The sequence below is a fragment of the Scyliorhinus torazame genome, chromosome 2 (assembly GCF_047496885.1).
Source record: "Scyliorhinus torazame isolate Kashiwa2021f chromosome 2, sScyTor2.1, whole genome shotgun sequence".
NCBI lineage: Eukaryota > Metazoa > Chordata > Chondrichthyes > Carcharhiniformes > Scyliorhinidae > Scyliorhinus > Scyliorhinus torazame.
This window is the reverse complement of record NC_092708.1, coordinates 94,087,000-94,106,185: the sequence shown is the minus strand read 5'-3', so window position 1 is coordinate 94,106,185 and position 19,186 is coordinate 94,087,000. Positions and strand designations below refer to the sequence as shown.

The window sequence follows — 19,186 nt, the reverse complement described above, 5'->3', positions numbered from 1 at the left end:
CTGCAGGATGAAGCCAGACGGAAATGGGAGGACAAACTGAGGATGGAAGTGGGTTGGGGACTTTGGAGTGAAGCACTGAGGAGGGCCAATTTCACCTCCTCCTGCGCAAAGCTCAGCCTCATGCAGTTTAACTAGAACCCACATGAACAAGTTCTTCCCCGAGGTGGAGGATAAATGTGAACGGTGCCAAGGAGGCCCGGCCAACCATGCCCACACGATCTGGGCTTGCCCCAGACTTGTCGGGTTCTGGACAACCTTCTTTGAGGCAATATCCAAGGTTGTGGGGGTGAAGGTGGAGACATGCCCAAGAGTGGCAGTGATTTTGAGGTTTTGGACCAGCCAGAACTACATATGGGGAAGGGGGCCGACGCCCTGGCTTTTGCATCGTTAATCGCCCGCCGGAGAATCCTGCTCAGCTGGCAATAAGCAGCACCACCCACAGCTGTAGACTGGCTGGCAGACCTGTCGGAATTTCTCCACCTGGAGGAGATTAAGTGCACCATCTGAGGGTTGGACGACGGTTTCCACAATGCATGGGGGCTATTCGCCAGCCTGTACCAAGACCTGTTTGAGGCCAACAATGACTAGGGAAAGAGGGGGGAGAGCAGACAAGAACACATGCATGAGGAGGAGCAAAGGGGGCAGTGAGGAGGGCAGGGAGGGGGAAGGGTGGACGGGGAGAATGTATGTTAAAAAGTATATAAATAACAAACTGTAAACATACAAATATCAGGTGCACTATTCTTTAAATTGTTATTCTGTAAAACAGACATTCCTGTCTCTTATTTTGATAAACCGAGCTGAAAGTTACCCCATGGCGTGAGCTTCCTCGTGGTTAAAAAAAACAAAAGGAAAAATAAGGTAAATCAACAAATGATACCAAGTAAAAGCCAAAACACCATCAATAACTGTTTTACATGCAAAGTAACCTAGTATCAATAAGGTTAGCAACTTCAATTTATACTCTGTTATTTTTATCTACCCATTTACTGTCTGCCCCTTGGACATCCAGACCATAGTACAAAAAATAAAATACTGGCTCAGATTGTGAAATAGGAATAACCTGCATAAAACCACATTGGTATTGAGACATTGCGAGTATGAAATCTGATTTGTTCTGATTTTAATTTTTGGAGATATTTTAAAAAATAAAAATTAATATTTTCATCTTTCCTCTTTCCTTTGCCTCTCTTAATTCCCTCATTTTCTCTCTATTTTGCCTTCTATACATGGTTTTACATTTAATCAATTATTATAATTTACACTTCTGCGTGTCTCACTGAGGATTCTACCATCTGATTGTTTGAAATGACATGCTGTTGTTGTTTGCGTTGCTCACACATTACTGATCCCCTCCAAAGGATGTCACGCTGAAAGGGATCTATAAATACCGGAGGTACCCCACCCCTTGTTTTTCCTGGAATAGACATTGGCAGGTTTCTGTCTTGGCTTCCCATCGGTTGCTGACCTCCTTCCAGTGTCTGATAAATTGTGAAATTTTAGGCCCCCCTACCGCCCCCCGCCTGCAAATCCACCTGCAACGGGCCATAAATTTCTGCCCCCGAGGTTATCACTTAAAAACCTTTGAAAAGTCTTCAGGCAACTGTAAGCATAATGAATGGTTGGTTCCTTCATTGCTGGCCATCAAATCCGGACCAATGTGCACTGATGAGCCACGTGCAGAGAAGTGTGGAGTTGTCCTTTAACTGCTCTGAAGAACATTTTTAGGTTGTGGAAAATAAATCTGTTGTATGTAATATCTCTTTTAAAATAACACTCTAAAAAATGAACGTCGTAATTAAGCATAAAATTACGATGCATTTCTTTTCATATCATACTGTAATTCAAAGGAGAAATGTCACCATTTACTTTTGACTTGAAATAGAGTAAAATGCTGCTGCTTCCTTTGAAGTGTGCTGATAAATTGCAGCTTGCTTCCATCAACTTAACATTGAATAATTGTCACACATCCCACCACACATTCTACTGACTCTCTGGAGGCTGCTCTCTACATTACACATATGTAATCTGGATTTCCCTATTCTTTCATTTCTTTTTCCTCTAAGAGCTCTCAAATTTTATGATAACGATGTTTGAGCATGTCATGCGGTAGCAGTTTGCTCGAATACATGCAGATCTGACAACTGTGCAATGTTTTAGAGCTAGAAAATTGCAGTTAATCCTTGTAATGCTGTCATGCACATGGCTTGAACTTAAAATACTCAGACATGGAAAATAAATCACAATGACAAAGCAAGGCAACTTGTTCACAGTCATAAAGTGAAGATAAAAATGTTTACAAGGAAAACTATGCAACCAGATGCACATGGAAATACAAACTGATACGGGTACCGTGGACTGCGGGATACAAACTTTTAATTAAATTACAACCAATTATTGAAGCATATATGAAGTTGTAATTTGCTTTTCTCATCTTTGTCTTCTGCTTTTCTCCCACAATTCACCTTACCCCCTTTCTTTATAATTCATTACCTAACTGCTGGTTCATGCAGAAACCTCACAAATTAAACCTAGAAAACACCCAAATAGTTGAGTATGCTGCAAAAAAAATAACAATAATGTTTTTCACACTAGGAAACAACAATGACATATACCTCCTGTTCTTACCAGAGGGGGTTGGTTGAGTTATTCCAAGTATGAAGTTGTGAAGCAGATAAGGAAGAGATAAGGTTTTATAAGTACAACAAATAATTGACATTGCTTTTGTTTTTACTGTCATGCATCTTAACATTGGGACTTCAAACATGATGAATAAAATGTTATATATCCAGAAAGATCAAGAACATTCCTTTTCAGACTAAAAGGAGATATCTAAAATAAAACAGAAAATACTTGGAAAAACACAGCCGGCCACGCAGTATCTATGGGGAGAAAAACAGAGTTAAACCTTTGGAGTCAGTATGACACTTTTTCACTCTGAAGAAGAGCCATACAGACTTGAAACTTGTTGCTCGCTCCACAGATGCTGCCAGACCTGTTGAGTTTTTCCATCATTTTCTGTTTTTATTTAAGATTTCCAGCATCCGCAGTATTTTGCTTTTATGTAAGAGGAGATATCATTTGGTACTTTTGTAACTGATATTCAAGAATTTAAGAATGGGAAATTTTGTGCATTATGTGTATGAACAGCTGTTAAAAAAAAACACTGGGTTTAAAAACTCCACTGGGAATGAACATTCCACACAAAGTAATATTTATAATGCGTTAATAGGCTTGTTTGAATTTTTTTTACTTTTTTCACAAATAAATAAATGAGTAATTGTGCATCTTAGTGCAATTTCATTAAGATGTTACCAAAGGATTACAAATATTATGCAGTGGAATCTGAACCCCAATATTAATATCACAATCTATTCAATGAAGGAGATTTACTGTTTACTCAGGGCCTAAAAATGCTACAGTTTAAATAAAAAAGGTGCAAATGTTGCCGATTGATTGATCATTCAGTGCATGTTTTTAAAAGTTACAACTGTGCACTATTAAAAAAATCCCTGGCCACCTGAACGTAGGGCCAGGCACAGGAATGGTAGTAACTGCAACATATCTGTGCTTAGATCGTAAAGGGAGATACATAGGCACAGCTCTCATGTGGCTATGTTCTAAAATTGCTGACTCATTAATTTATTACAAAATGTGAGCTGATTACAAAAATTATGTGATGGAAGTGAAAAGTATCTTGACATATTTACAAAACTATTCTTAAACTAAATACCCAAAGAAATAAAGATTTAATAAACTTAAAAGACTGTTAAGTGCCATGTTGCCAGTAATTCTGAGGCAGACATCAAAACACCAAGATATTTCTATTGTAGTTAATGTAGTATTGGCAATAAAATAAGAGCATAATGACTCCAGTGTTGTCATTCTACTTAAATTCACATCTTCAAATACCATTTGTATTAATATTGTTAAGCACGTATGTCAGATTTGGTCAGCAAGCTACCTTTAACATTTGACAGTGCTGACTGGGTTTTTGACAGGATTACTCACAGGTTACTTTCCAAAACAATTAATGAGCATGTGCATGTTGAATGAAAGCATCTGATCCAAGAATATTTAGTCACGCAGGTTATAAATAAGAAAATATTTTATTCGAATAGAGTATTTCTGATCATTATTGCCATACGTATATTTCTTTCAACCTTAAATCACAAAATTTGTTTAATGTTTTCATTCAATTTAATCTCAGTTGCAGAATTCTAATTTATCAACTGTGCCAAACATTAGCAGCAGTAGCTGTGTTCCATATATTTTTGCATTCATTAAAGCATGTTGACAGTTAATCAACTGCTTCCAGTGTCCCTGATAATCCTCTGTTGCAAAACCTACAGTTTTGTCACCCACAATTCCATCTACTCAAAAAGAATTTCACTAATGAACAGATTCATTGTACATACCATGTTCATATCTATGCCATTTGTATAAGTCCAGGCATGTTGGAAGTATTCCTCTAGTCTCTGACGGAGAGGATTGGGAATCTGATGAAAGCGTATGAATTCCTTGACTCGAAGCATTTGCATGTGGTACCTTGCTGTTCCCGAATAAAGTCTTTGGATAATTGCTGAGACATTACCAAAGATACTGGCGTACATTAATGCTGGTCAAGGAGAAAACATGGATTCAATCAGACAGGTTAGGCCTCATTTACATTTAATATATTTTTGAACATGTTATACACAGGAACATAGGACTTAGGAGTAAGGCATTTGGCCATTGTACCAGTTGAATTGGTGATTTTGAAGTAATTATGAATTATCTTGAATAGAACTGTGAAAACTAGCCTTCGGTGTATCAAATATGCCAGGCGATCTGCCTGATCATAGATTTTGAAAATTTATAAATAAAATTAAACCAAGCTTTGTTGGAATTCCCCCAGTTTACAAAATCAAAGGCTTTGACCTCATTCCATTTTCTTTCAGAATCACGTTGTGGAAATATCTATAAATATAACAATTATCTTTAGAGTACACAGGATGTTCAGAGAGGGTAATAATGCTTTAAATATAGTTTAAATTATGAGCTATTTTATAGTCTAGTTTAGGGAGGGTAACTGGGAGTCTGTAAAAGCGCAATGTTTGGACCGTTGACAAGAAGCTGAGAGTTATTGCTAGCCCCTCAAGACTTTCAGTCAACTTGTATGATTCTAATATGTTTTAAAGTAGCTCCAACCAGCTGTCTTGGAAATCACCTGTCTTGGGATTTGAGACACTGTACTTTTCTATACGAGTGCTCACGCAATGCTGCTCAATGCCAGGTCACCAGAATAGATGCAGCAGAGCTGAGTAAACATGATCTGTACTAAGATTTTGTGCAGCATTTATATCACTACAAGCATAAATGAAATTCAAATATCTTGATATACAGCGTAATGTGACAAAGGTAGAAATATGCAATGTGAAATGTGGAACTGCCTTTAAAACCCAGCTGTTAGTCTTTAAGATCGTCACTGTATCAAACCAATGTACTAATCTTGAACATTTCTCTGCAAAGCCCAAATTCTAAGAGAATGACAGCTATAATGGTATAATGAATCTTAGGACATCTCTAACCATTCAGCAGGTCACTTTCCATTAACAATTAAATGAATCATACTCCTTTGCCACGTTTGAAAGTTCTCACTTATTTCAGTTTCCATCACCCAGCAGAGTGGGTAGAATCATCCAATTGATCAGTTTGACCCAAAGACATTTTACATTCCGAGTTTAAACTCTGAGTGCCACCATGCTCTCGTACAAGATAATCAATATTATATTCTCATCATCACAGCAAACATTTTGACTGGTTTAACTTATGCCCTTAGTATGTCTAGCTTGTGCTGAGAAGTATGTATTGAATCTAAACTTGGTAACATCACTAAGGCCTGATTAGGGTTCTAGCCACCTATTCAATTCAACAGACCCCAGAAAATGCAGAGCCATCTATGTCGGGTACAATGCATCATGAACATTTTTGCCCACATGTAAGTTATGCAGTAGTTGTGCAGCCAGTATAAGCTGGTTATGTGCACATTGCATAATTTACAAACTAATTAAGTTCACACCAGCATGAGTGAAAATGGCAGCTTCAATGATCCATGGGAATTTCACACATAACACTGATTTCACACTGGAGCTGACACATTTTAACCACCACTGTCAGGCCATTACCTTGGGTGCACCACAGTGGAATATAAGATCTGCACTAAGATGCGTTTATAATAAAACAAGCATACATTTAGGACAAATGTATGGATTCAATATTCTAAAAGTATTATTTATAATTAAGGCATTACCGAGGGACTTGGACTGAGATACAGAAATTGTCCTTCCTGATAAACTAGCTCAGCCTTTTAAAATATCATTATCATGTCAGCTTATTCAGAACTACCAGAAATGGCAGTGACATGAGTAATATGAGTTACTGGCCAATAACTGACCATATCTCATAAATAACTGGACAATTATGACAATAAGGAGGTTGGGGGCAGATTAATTGATGCAGTTCTTTACATTATATAGATCAGGTCAAATACAAGAACATCTCAGAAGTGTAGGAACAGTTTCAGAGATTTATTACCTTTGAGGTCATCTCCAGTGACCTTTCCCTTATAAAAACAATTTGCCATATTCGAATGTAATTCTGAATAGAGAACTTATTGAGTACATTTACAGTTTTCGATCCCAGATAAAAGATTTGCAGTTTAGGATTGTATTTGTTTTTACAAAAGAACATGGCAAGGTTACAGAACTGAAGCTCCTTTAGGTTATTCACATTTAAGAAACTAATATACTTTCAGATTATTTAGTATTAAAAATAGTTCCAACACTTACAGCCAATCAGCATGACGCAGATGGAAAAGATCTTCTCTGAGTTGGTGTTCGGAGACACATTGCCAAAACCAACACTTGTCAGACTACTGAAAGTGAAGTAGAGCGCTGTCACATATTTATCCTTGATGGATGGTCCAGAGCTCGTATCGCTGACATTATATCGTTTTTCTATTTGTTGTCCTAAAGAATCCAACCAGCCAATTTTGTGCACTAGATATGGCCGCTCCACATTCCCAATGGCATACCAAATACAAGCGAGCCAGTGAGCAATCAAGGCAAATATGCACATGAGCAGCATCAGAACCGCAGCCCCATATTCAGAGTATCGATCTAATTTGCGGGCAACCCTCACCAAACGCAGCAGGCGGGCTGTCTTCAGAAGACCAATCAGTGTTGTCGTCTGTCAAAACAGGAGATCAAGAAAAGTGACTACACCATCTAAATGAGATGTTTGTCTTCATTGATTTTATAAAAGTTACCGTGCCCGATGTCCAGCATAAAAATATGTAGCACAATTCTTCAATACAGAAAACCCTATTTTCACAAAGGGAATGGTTAGGAAACCTCAGTAATGTTTCCTGCAGAAAATCACAATGATAATTCTGAATAGCAGCAAATCTATTAATGAGGCAAAGATTAAATTTGATTTTCAACACTGATTCAAACTTGAAATTTATTAATGAATATTACATGCTGATTTAGCACACTGGGCTAAACAGCTGGCTTGTAATGCCGAACAAGGCAGTAGCATGGGTTCAATTCCTGTACCGGCCTCCCTGAACAGGCGCCGGAATATGGCGACTTGGGGCTTTCCCCAGTAACTTCATTGAAGTCTACTTGTGACAATAAGTTATTATTATTATTATGCTTCCCATTGGCTACATAGCTTGCAAGCATGGGATCACTTTCCATGTGTATCACATTTATCCAGCCACCCTTCATCACCAATTGCCTGCCCAAAATCAAACAAAAAGTTTCTTCAATTCAACTAGCTTACAGACCATTTAAATTACTCTGATCCAGATTTCATTCCCTCCTCCAACATCCTCTGGGGTTGAATCTGATGGTAGAAAACCTGGGATCCATATTTAATCCATTCCTGTGTTAAACATTTTACACCACATTTGTTCTATTACCAACATTACATTTCCCTACCTTTAGAATCTTGCCTGCCTAAGCTGCTCTCTTCACCAGATGCTGTGAAACCCAAATATGTAACTTCCTCCCTGGAAAAAAATATTTTCTCATGTCCTATCTTAATACCTCCATCCGTCCCAAACTTCAGAATTCTGCTCTGAGGCAGTCATACGGACTCAAAATATTAACTGTTTTTCTCTGCACAGATTCTGTCAGACCTGCTGAGCTTTTCCAGCATTTTCTGTTTTTATTTCAGAATTCTGTAGTCAGGGTCCTCTCCTGACCACCATTATCCTTGCTGGGTTTTGTTGGCTCCCTGTGTTTCAGTTAATGAAATTTCAATCTAAGTCCTCATCTTAGAGTCCCTCCATACTGCACCTCCAATTCCATCTGAGCAAACTTCTGCAAATTTCCAAGTCTATACCCTCTACTCACCTGACCCTGCTCCTTTTACTACACCATTGAGGTTTTCTCTCAAATAATTCACCTTGCTAACCACTTTGACACACCTTTGACTCAACCGGACAACACATGAAAATGGGCATGGGGACCGCGGAGCTGAATTAACCTGCGGCCATTGGTTGCAATGCACGAAACACACCAGCTGCATCTTGCTCATTTCAATACTTCTGCGTCTGGTCAGTGCTAAATGTGCTGTTTATTGGCTCTTTGCATTAGGAGCTGGCCGACATTATGCGTATGTGGGGTGGGGGGTTACATTATGGCTGAAGCAGATGTTGGGAATTGTGTTTGATGAAAATCTGAACTGGGAGAGAGTGAGGAATGACAAAGCAATGGAAAGGGGGTGGGTGGGGGGGTTCAAGTTTCTCGAAACCTGCACTGGAGCCTGTCCATTCCAACATGGAAGTGGACATCAAATCTGCTTGCACGTTTGTGGACCAAACGGTGATGCATCAGATGATGGCCCTATCATAGCCTCCATTACAGCACAAATAGCAGCCATCCAATGTCTCAGTGCTGAAGTGAAAGCTCAAACTGTCGTCATGCAAGGCCAATTGACTGCAGTGCAGTTTAACATAGAACATAGAAAAATACAGCACAGAACAGGCCCTTCAGCCCACGATGTTGTGCCGAACCTTTGTCCTAGATTAATCATAGATTATCATTGAATTTACAGTGCAGAAGGAGGCCATTCAGCCCATTGAGTCTGCACCGGCTTTTGGAAAGAGCACCCTACCCAAAGTCAACACCTCCACCCAACACTAAGGGCAATTTTGGACACTAAGGGCAATTTATCATGGCCAATCCACCGAACCTGCACATCTTTGGACTGTGGGAGGAAACCGGAGCACCCGGAGGAAACCCACGCAGACACGGGGAGGATGTGCAGACTCCGCACAGACAGTGACCCAAGCCGGAATCGAACCTGGGACCCTGGAGCTGTGAAGCAATTGTGCTATCCACAATGCTACAGTGCTGCCCTTAAGAACAAATAAATCTACACTATATCATTTGACCGTAATCCATGTACCTATCCAATAGCTGCTTGAAGGTCCCTAATGTTTCCGACTCAACTACTTCCACAGGCAGTGCATTCCATGCCCCCACTACTCTCTGGGTAAAGAACCTACCTCTGACATCCCCCCTATATCTTCCATCATTCACCTTAAATTTATGTCCCTTTGTAATGGTTTGTTCCACCCGGGGAAAAAGTCTCTGACTGTCTACTCTATCTATTCCCCTGATCATCTTATAAACCTCTATCAAGTCGCTCCTCAACCTTCTCCGTTCTAATGAGAAAAGGCCGAGCACCCTCAACCTTTCCTCATAAGACCTACTCTCCATTCCAGGCAACATCCTGGTAAATCTCCTTTGCTTCTTTTCCAAAGCTTCCACATCCTTCCTAAAATGAGGTGACCAGAACTGTACACAGTACTCCAAATGTGGCCTTACCAAAGTTTTGTACAGCTGCATCATCACCTCATGGCTCTTAAATTCAATCCCTCTGTTAATGAACGCTAGCACACCATAGGCCTTCTTCACAGCTATATCCACTTGAGTGGCAACTTTTAAAGATGTATGAACATAGACCCCAAGATCTCTCTGCTCCTCCACATTGCCAGGAACTCTACCGTTATAGATGAACATTCTAGGCCAAGGACTTCTCGAGGACCTCTGCCACCTCCTCCACTGAAAGTCATCAGATTCCCACCAGCTCTGCAGCATCCACAGGCATAGCACCTCATACTAGCACTAGAACAGCTAAAGACACATGGCAAAAAAAACTAAAGAAATACATAAGGGTGATTAGTTAACTCTTGTCTGCATGATGAAATTTATAAATTTGGTTTGGAATGTTTATTTTATGCTTGCTTTCTTTCTGCTGTCATGCAAGAGTGCCTTTAAGAAATGGATGTGTAAGCAATGTACCTTTAAGAAAACAGTGATGTCAGAGAGTGGGTGGGGCTGGGCTTTAGCTCAGCCATTTTGCAGGTTTTTTAGTTTCAGTAAAAAAGCAGTGTCTGTGTGTTTCCAGAGAGCTGCAAGTTTTGCAGTTTGGTTTTGCTGAGAGCAGCTAAAAAGTGCCTGGCTGGTTTTGCTGAGAGTAGTTTAAAAGTAGAAAGCCAGTTTGCGACAGTCTCTGCCATTCTACAGAAAATATATATATCCTTTAACCTGATGTGATACTGTTTAAAGGTGTTAAGTCTCTTGGAAGTTGAAGGAACATTTTAAGGAATTATTTACTGTTGCAATATTTTCTGAGTTATCTTTGAAGTAAGGGGTGTTAAGAGATCCAATGTTTATTTAAGATATTAAGTTGCGTTCATGGAATACACAGTGTTTTGTGTTTAAAAACCCATGTGTCCCTAATTGTAATCCCACACCTAGGGAAAAAGCCGTGTGCTCAGAAAAGCAACAAATCCATTAAAGGGAGAGGTTGGTTGAACTCCATGGCACATTTTGGGGTTTTGAAAAGCCTCGCCCATAACAATTGGGGACTCGTCCGGGATAAAAGTCTATCTATTGGATTGGCTTTTGTAAACTTAAAGACAGCGAAGGATTGTTGCTTTTCCGGTGTGGTATTTTAGTTTAAGTGGGGAGAGTGTTGTGAACAATAGCTCTTTCAGAGGCTCAGAAGTTTTTGGGGGTGGAGAATGTCACATGTAGTACTTTACAGTCAGAAACGAACCGCAGACTGTTAGATTTGGCAAAAACATTGCAATTAACCTTACCTGATAAAATGCAAAAAGATGAGGTAATTATGGCGGAGGTTAAGCATTTAAAGTTGCCTGAGATAGAGTTTGACTCATTGGAAATGGCCAAAATTCAGTTGCAAATTAAACAAATGGAACATGAGAAAGAATTAAAGCGGCTGGCATACGAGAGTGAGAGAGAGGAAAAAGAAAGAGAAAGAGAGAGGAGAAAGAAAGAGAAAGCGAGAGAGAGGAAAAAGAAAAGGAGAGAGAAGAAAGGAGAAAAGAAAGAATAGCCCTAGCAGAACAAAAAGATAAAGAGAGCGAGTTAGAACTTCAGAAAATGGCCATGAAACATGACAATCAGTTAAAATTGGCAGACGTAAAGGGAAACGTACAGTTGGTTGATAATGATGAGGATAGTGAGAAAGAGTGTCATAGTCGAAGGCTTGGTGGGAATCTATTTAAATATGTCCAAGCATTGCCAAGGTTTGACGTGAAGGAAGTGGAAGCCTTTTTCATTTCATTTGAGAAGGTAGCTAAACAAATGAAATGGCCACAGGACATGTGGGTATTACTGATTCACCTGATAGAGCTGGTGAAGTGTTTGCATCAATACCGGAGGAGGTATCTGGAATGTATGAGGAGGTGAAGAAATCCATCTGAAGTGCATATGAGCTAGTGCCTGAAGCTTACAGACAAAGGTTTGGAAATTTAAGGAAAGAATTTGGTCAAACATACATGGAGTTTGAAAGGCTCAAACAGAGTAATTTTGATAGGTGGATAAGGGCTTTGAAAATAGACCAAACGTATGAAGCTCTCAGAGAAATTATACTTTTGGAGGAGTTTAAAAATTCAATTCCTGATGTAGTGAGAACTCATGTGGAAGAACAGAAGGTTAAAACTACGAGATTAGCAGCGGAAATGGCAGATGATTATGAATTAGTTCAGAAATCAAAGATTGGTTTCCGACATCAGTTTCAGCCGGTGAGGGATAGAAACTGGGGACATGAGTAATACTCAAGTGATAAAGGTAAAGGTGATCTGATGGGAGACAATAAAGAGAGTGTACCTCAGATTAAAAAAGAAATCCAGGAGGGTGGAAAAGAAATGAAAAGTTTCAGATGTTTTCACTGTAATAAACTAGGCCATGTAAAGTCACAATGTTGGTGGTTGAAGAAAAGCACTGGGAAGGCTGATGTGGTAAAACAAGATAAGACAGTGGGGTTTGTTAGAGTGGTAAAGGAAAGCCCAAGGGAAGTGAAGGAGGTGCAAACGATTGTACAGCCTGTTCAAGAAGTAATTGTTAAGAAGGTGCCAGATGTCTTTAAAGAATTTACTTGTGTGGGTAAAGTTTACTCATGTGTATCAGGAGGAGCAGGTAAAGAAGTCACAATTTTAAGGGATACAGGGGCTAGTCAATCTTTAATGATAAGAGATGAGAAATTATGTAGTTTGGGAAGAATGTTGCCAGAAAAGGTGGTGATATGTGGAATTCAGGGTGAGAGGGGTAGTGTTCCATTATATAAGGTAAGGTTGGAAAGTCCAGTGATGAGTGGTGAAATGGTAGTAGGAGTAATAGATAAACTATCTTGTCCAGGAATACAGTTTATCTTGGGTAATGATATAGCTGGATCGCAGGTGGGAGTGATACCTACTGTGGTTGATAAGCCAGTGGAAAATCAGACAACTGAAGTGTTGAAGGACGAATATCCTGGGATTTTTCCGGATTGTGTAGTAACAAGGTCGCAAAGTCACAGGTTAAGACAAGAGGAGAAATCAAAGAGTGAAGCTGAAGTTGAAGTGCAATTATCAGAAACGAGTTTTGATCAGATGGTTGAAAAAGAACAAGAACAGGTGAAGGATGAGGTGGATATTTTTAGTTCAGGAAAATTGGCGGAGTTACAACAGAAAGATGTAGAAATAAAACGGATATATCAGAAAGCATATACGGAAGAGGAATCTGAGAGTATACCAGAGTGTTATTCCCGTAAAAATGATGTCTTGATGAGAAAATGGAGACCTGTACATATGCAGGTGGATGAAAAGTGGGCAGTGGTTCATCAAGTAGTATTGCCGGTAAGGTATAGAAAGGAGGTGTTGTGAGTTGCACATGAGGTACCAGTGGGAGGTCATTTGGGAATAAGGAAAACTCAAGCTAAAATCCAGAAATATTTTTATTGGCCTGGACTACATAAAGATGTAGTTAAATTTTGTCAATCATGTCACACATGTCAAGTGATAGGGAAGCCTCAAGCAGTGATAAAACCAGCGCCCTTAATACCCATTCCAGCATTTGAGGAACCTTTTACAAGGGTCCTAATCGATTGTGTAGGACCGCTTCCTAAAACAAAAAGTGGGAATCAATATCTTTTGACTGTAATGGATGTGTCTACTAGGTTTCCAAAGGCCATTCCAGTACGTAATATTACAGCTAAAAGGATTGTGTAGGAGTTACTTAAATTATTTACTAGTTATGGACTACCCACAGAAATTCAATCGGATCAAGGATCGAATTTTACTTCAAAGTTATTCAAAGAAGTTATGGATAGCTCAGGAATAAAACAATTTAAATCAACTGCGTACCATCCAGAATCGCAGCGAGCGTTAGAAAGGTGGCATCAGACATTAAAGACAATGTTGAGGGCTTATTGTCATGATTATCCAGAGGATTGGGATAAAGGAATTCCATTCGTATTGTTTGCAATTAGGGATGCACCTAATGAGTCTACCAAATTTAGTCCTTTTGAACTAATTTTTGGTCATGAGGTAAGAGGACCACTTAAATTGATTAAGGAGAAATTGGTGGGTGAGAAATCGGAAATTACACTATTGGATTACATGTCAAATTTTAGGGAACAATTAAATAGAGCAGGGGAATTGGCTCGACAACATTTGAAAATTGCACAAAATGTGATGAAACGGGTAGCGGACAAGAAATCCAAAGTTCGTAGTTTTGCCAGTGGGGATAAAGTTTTAGTGTTGTTACCAGTGGCAGGGGAGCCTTTAAAAGCTAGGTTTTGTGGACCGTATCAGATTGAAAGGAAATTAAGTGAGGTGAATTATGTGGTAAAAACACCAGATAGAAGGAAGACTCACCGAGTGTGTCATGTGAATATGCTTAAAAGGTACTTTGAAAGGGAAGGAGAGAAAAAGGAGGTTTTAATGATTTTAACTCAAAGTGACAAACCAAATCCAGATGACTGTGAATTTGACATACCTCAAATTAAATTGGAAAATGAGGATGGTCTTAAAAATTGGGATGAATTGTTAAGTTACCTTCCAGAGGAAAAACGAACTGACCTGAAAGAGTTATTGATATCACATGGGCAAGTTTGTAGAGATAAATTGGGAAGGACTAAAATGGCTATACATGATGTAGATGTGGGAAAAACTGTTCCGATTAAACAACATCCATATAGACTTAACCTTTTAAAATTGGCACAGGTTAACAGAGAGATTGAGAGTATGCTGAAGAATGGCATAATTGAAGTGGGTTGCAGCCAATGGAGCTCACCCATCTAAACCAGATGGTACCCAACGGTTGTGTGTGGACTATAGAAAGGTGAATGCAGTTACAAGAACGGACTCTTATCCTGTCCCACCATTGAAGGATTGCATGGAGAAAGTAGGACAATCTGCTTTTATTTCCAACTTTCAGACATGGAAAGAACATTTAAAACATCGTATGGAGTTCTTCGATCGACTTCAGGTGGCGGGTTTGGTGATGAACCTAGCCGAAAGTGAATTTGGAGAAGCCCGAATCACTTTCCTTGCGGAGTTTTCGATACCTTCAAGACAAAGGGAAATAATGCAATTTCTTAGCATGAATGAATTTGATCGAACATTTGTGCAAAAGTTTTGTGGCGTGATTACTCCACTAATGAACTTGCTAAAGAAACCTAAAAAAATTCAATGGATAGCGGATTTTCAACAGACTGCCTGAAAGCTGTGATCACCAATGCTCCTGGTTTGGAGAATTGCAAGGGATTCTGTGGTCAGATTGAACTAACCTATCTGATTCTAAAGAGAAATGCCGAGGAGGAGAGGAATGGATGGATCGTGCAGAGACTTTGTTCAAAGAGACTGTCAATCGATAAGGATTTTGGTTGGAGGAAGAAGAGCAATGAAAAATGGAGTATATTATTATACCTGTTTGCATGTGTTGTTTTTTTAAAAAAAAAACAAAAAGGTATATTTACTGTGTACATTTCTTAGTGGATGGTGCAAAAGTGAAAAATGAAACCATCTGGAAGTTGATGGTTTATTTTTTTTTCTTGCGGGGATGTGTAAGCAATGTACCTTTGAGAAAACAGTGATGTCAGAGAGTGGGTGGGGCTGGGATTTAGGTCAACCATTTTGCAGGTTTTTTAGTTTCAGTAAAACAGCAGTGTCTGTGTGTTTCCAGAGAGCTGCAAGTTTTGCAGTTTGGTTTTGCTGAGAGCAGCTAAAAAGTGCCTGGCTGGTTTTCCTGAGAGCAGTTTAAAAGTAGAAAGCCAGTTTGCGACAGTCTCTGCCATTCGACAGAACATATATATATCCTTTAACCTGATATGATTCTGTTTAAAGGTGTTATGTCTCTTGGAAGTTTGAAGGACCATTTTAAGGAATTATTCACTGTTGCAATATTTTCTGAGTTATCTTTGAAGTAAGGGGTGTTAAGAGATCCAATGTTTATTTAAGCTGTTAAGTTGAGTTCATGGAATAAACAGTGTTTTGTGTTTAAAAACCCACGGGTCCATAATTGTAATCCCACACCTAGGAAAAAAGCCGTGTGCTCAGAAAAGCAACAAATCCATTAAAGGGAGAGGTTGGTTGAACTCCATGATACATTTTGGGGTTCTGAAAAGCCTCGCCAATAACACTGCATTGTAGCAACGTTAGAACTGCTATGGTCAGCATCGGAGGGAGGCTACGGTTTGGGATTGGGAGAGAGTGGGAAATTTCACTGAGATGAGTTCCTCAAGGACAGCACATACAAAAAAGATGGGGCGGGATCCTCTGACCCCAGGCTGGGCCGGAGAATCGCCGGGGGTGTGTGGGAGGGTGGGGGGGGGGGGCGCGATTCACCAGAGAATCGGCACCATTGGCGCCGGTGCAGTTGGAGCCGCTCAACACAGCCCCCCCCCGGTGATTCTCTGCGCGCGAAGAGCTGAGTACCCGCCAAGATAGGCCGAGTCCCGCCGGCGCCGTTCACATGTGGTTCGACCCGGCGGGACCTCGGCGTTCATGCTGCGGGGGGGGGCTGCCTGATGGGTGGGAGGGGGGATCCGACCCCGGGAGGGGCCTCCACGGTGGCCTGGCCCGCGACTGTTCAACTGCGCCAGCCCCTGCAGCTCTCCGCCATGTTGCGTCGGGAGTGGCACGGAGAAGGCAACCCATGCGAATGCGCGAATTCGCGCCGGCCGTAGCGCGCATGCGGAAACTCGCGCTGGCCGTAGCGTGCATGCGCAGACCCGCGGTGCCTGTCCTGACACTGGTAGCGACAGCTGGAGCTGCGTGAGTTGCTCCAGTGCCGTGCTGGCCCCCTGTGCGGCGCAGGATCGCTGCTCCTGGGGGCCTGTTGACGCGTTTTACGACAGCGTCAACACTTAGCCTCAGGATCATAGAATCCCACCCAGATTTTGTGAGTAGCCTCCTCCTTTGCCTCATTTTCCTCCTCCTCATGCTACTGTTCAATGTATCATTTGGCAGCAAGGTCTGTTCATTCATGAAGATGAGATTGTGCAGTATGCAGCAAACAACCACATATCCAGAAATTGGTTCTGCAGAATATTAGAAAATAATCCTCAGAGCATCTGCTATTTCCTCCCTAATCTCCTTCAACGTCCTTGGAAACAATCCATCCTGTCCTGGCGACTGATCCACTTTCAAAGATTCCAGCTCCTCTTAACACTTCCTCTCTCATTCTGATTATTTGATCCAATATTTCACACTGCTACTCTTGGATTAGTTTAAATGCATCATCCCTTTCCTTTGTGAATACAGAGACAAAAATATTTTAAAAAACTCTTGCCATTGTTATATTACTTTGTGTAATATATACATTACTCTTTTAAAGCAGCCAAGTTGTTGAAATTAGCAGTAGTCTTCTTGTAAAGATAAACTCATTTATTGAGTAATATAAATATTGTGAGTTCTTTTTACTTAATACTCAACTAGTAAAACAAAGAAACAATTGTATAGATAACTAATTAAATTATACAATACAAAACTTTGATAATTAATAACTTCTCTCTCCAGCTTTCTTATATCTGTTCTCTCTGCATTCCTGATACACACTCCTTCAGAAAGAGTGGGAGAGCTATTTATATAGGTCCTGATAGTGAGACATCTGGGGCGAAATTCTCCCCCAACGGCGGGATGCCCGCCGACTGGCGCCAAAGCCGGCGCCAATCAGACGGGCATCGCGCCGGCCCAAAGGTGCGGAAGTCTCCGCATCTTTGGCGGCCTAGCCCCAACATTGAGGGGCTAGGCCGACGCCGGAGGGATTTCCGCCCCGCCAGCTGGCGGAAATGGCGTTTGTAGCCCCGCCAGCTGGCGCGGAAATGCGGCGCATGCGCGGGAGCGTCAGCGGCCGCTGTCAGTTTCCCGCGCATGCGCAGTGGGGAGAGTCTCTTCCGCCTCCGCCATGGTGGAGGCCGTGGCGGAGGCGGAAGGGAAAGAGTGCGCCCACGGCACAGGCCCGCCCGCGGATCAGTGGGCCCCGATCGCGGGCCAGGCCACCGTGGGGGCACCCCCCGGGGTCAGATCGCCCCACGCCCCCCCAGGACCCCGGAGCCCGCCCACGCCGCCTGGTCCCGCCGGTAAATACCAGGTTTGATTTACGCCGGCGGGACAGGCAATTCCTGGGCGGGACTTCGGCCCATCCGGGCCAGAGAATCCAGCGGGGGGTCCCGCCAACCGGCGCGGCCGGATTCCCGCCCCCGCCCAATCTCCGGGAGCGGAGACTTCGGCGGGGGCGGGGGCGGGATTCACGGCGGCCAACGGCCATTCTCCGACCCGGCGGGGGGTCGGAGAATGACGCCCCTAATGTTCAATTGCCTGTACTGGCATTACATATATTGATCATGTATATTGTTATACAGAGATCACTACACCCATATCCTTTGCATCTTCAAACAAGTTCCCATTTTCAGATCTGATAGGTCCCACTTTTTACCTTCACTACCCTTTTGCTCTTTATATACTGGTAAATCATCCTTGGGTTTTCCTTAATCTTGCTTAGTTTTTTAAAATTTGTCTTACCCCAGTTTAAAAACTTTTACTCTGATTTATCTCTGCCCTTTGCCATATTAATACTAAATCTAACTGAATTGTGGTCACTATCCCCGATATGGTTGCCCACTGTCACTTCACCCGCTTGCCCATCAGGCAAGTGCAGCTGAAGGTGCTGGACAGATGAAAAGCCTTCTCAGATGCTGCCAATCACCTGTCAAGCAAAGACAGCTTTCTGAGAGAGGAAGCCCTTTGAACAGCAGTTTCTCAATGGCTTTGACTGTGAGCAGAATTTTACAAAGCCCTGATATCAGGTGAGGATGCCTGTAAAATTTCTCAGTTGGACTTCCTGCTGCTTACTTTGTTGTAATATGCGTATCGACTTGCCATTGTAATGTAAAGATGGTCATCAGAGAAAGGAATGACCAGGGTCTATATTTCCTTCAGAAGGAATGGAACAAACTTGCAATGTCCAAAAAAGAGAAATGCAACTCGAACGAGTGCAAGAAGTGAATCAAATATCGATGACCAAGTGCTGGAAATAGTAAATACTACCACCACTCCACCACACGTGAGAGTCGGAGTTGCGGAAGAACTGTTAAGACTCAAGACCATCTGAATTTATACAGTCAGAGGCTTGAAGTGGGGGAGAAGGGATAGCAAATAAATATTGTATCGTAAATAATTATACTCCATTGAAATGGAGGAAAGTTTTCTTTAAAGAAGAAAGGGAAATGTATTATGTGCCTGCATGCCATTGTAGTGTAAAGAAGCTTGGCAAAGTGAGGGTTATTGCGAGACTCACTAATAGCACTGCTCACAGTATGATGCTTTTAGTTGCATGGT

At 41.3% G+C, this 19,186-nt stretch overlaps 1 protein-coding gene across 4 annotated transcripts in view; it reads right to left on the bottom strand.

Moving 5' to 3' along the window:
• The window catches only part of LOC140389741 (voltage-gated inwardly rectifying potassium channel KCNH7-like), a 732,829-nt gene that overhangs the window by 100,400 nt on the left and 613,243 nt on the right, over positions 1–19,186 (bottom strand). For all 4 annotated transcript variants that reach the window (XM_072474210.1, XM_072474216.1, XM_072474226.1 and 1 more), the window contains 2 exons: positions 6,831–7,230; positions 4,419–4,618 (listed from right to left, as the gene is read on the bottom strand). In XM_072474210.1, the coding sequence (XP_072330311.1) occupies positions 4,419–4,618; positions 6,831–7,230 (600 nt within the window). The remainder of the gene's footprint in view (positions 1–4,418; positions 4,619–6,830; positions 7,231–19,186) is intronic.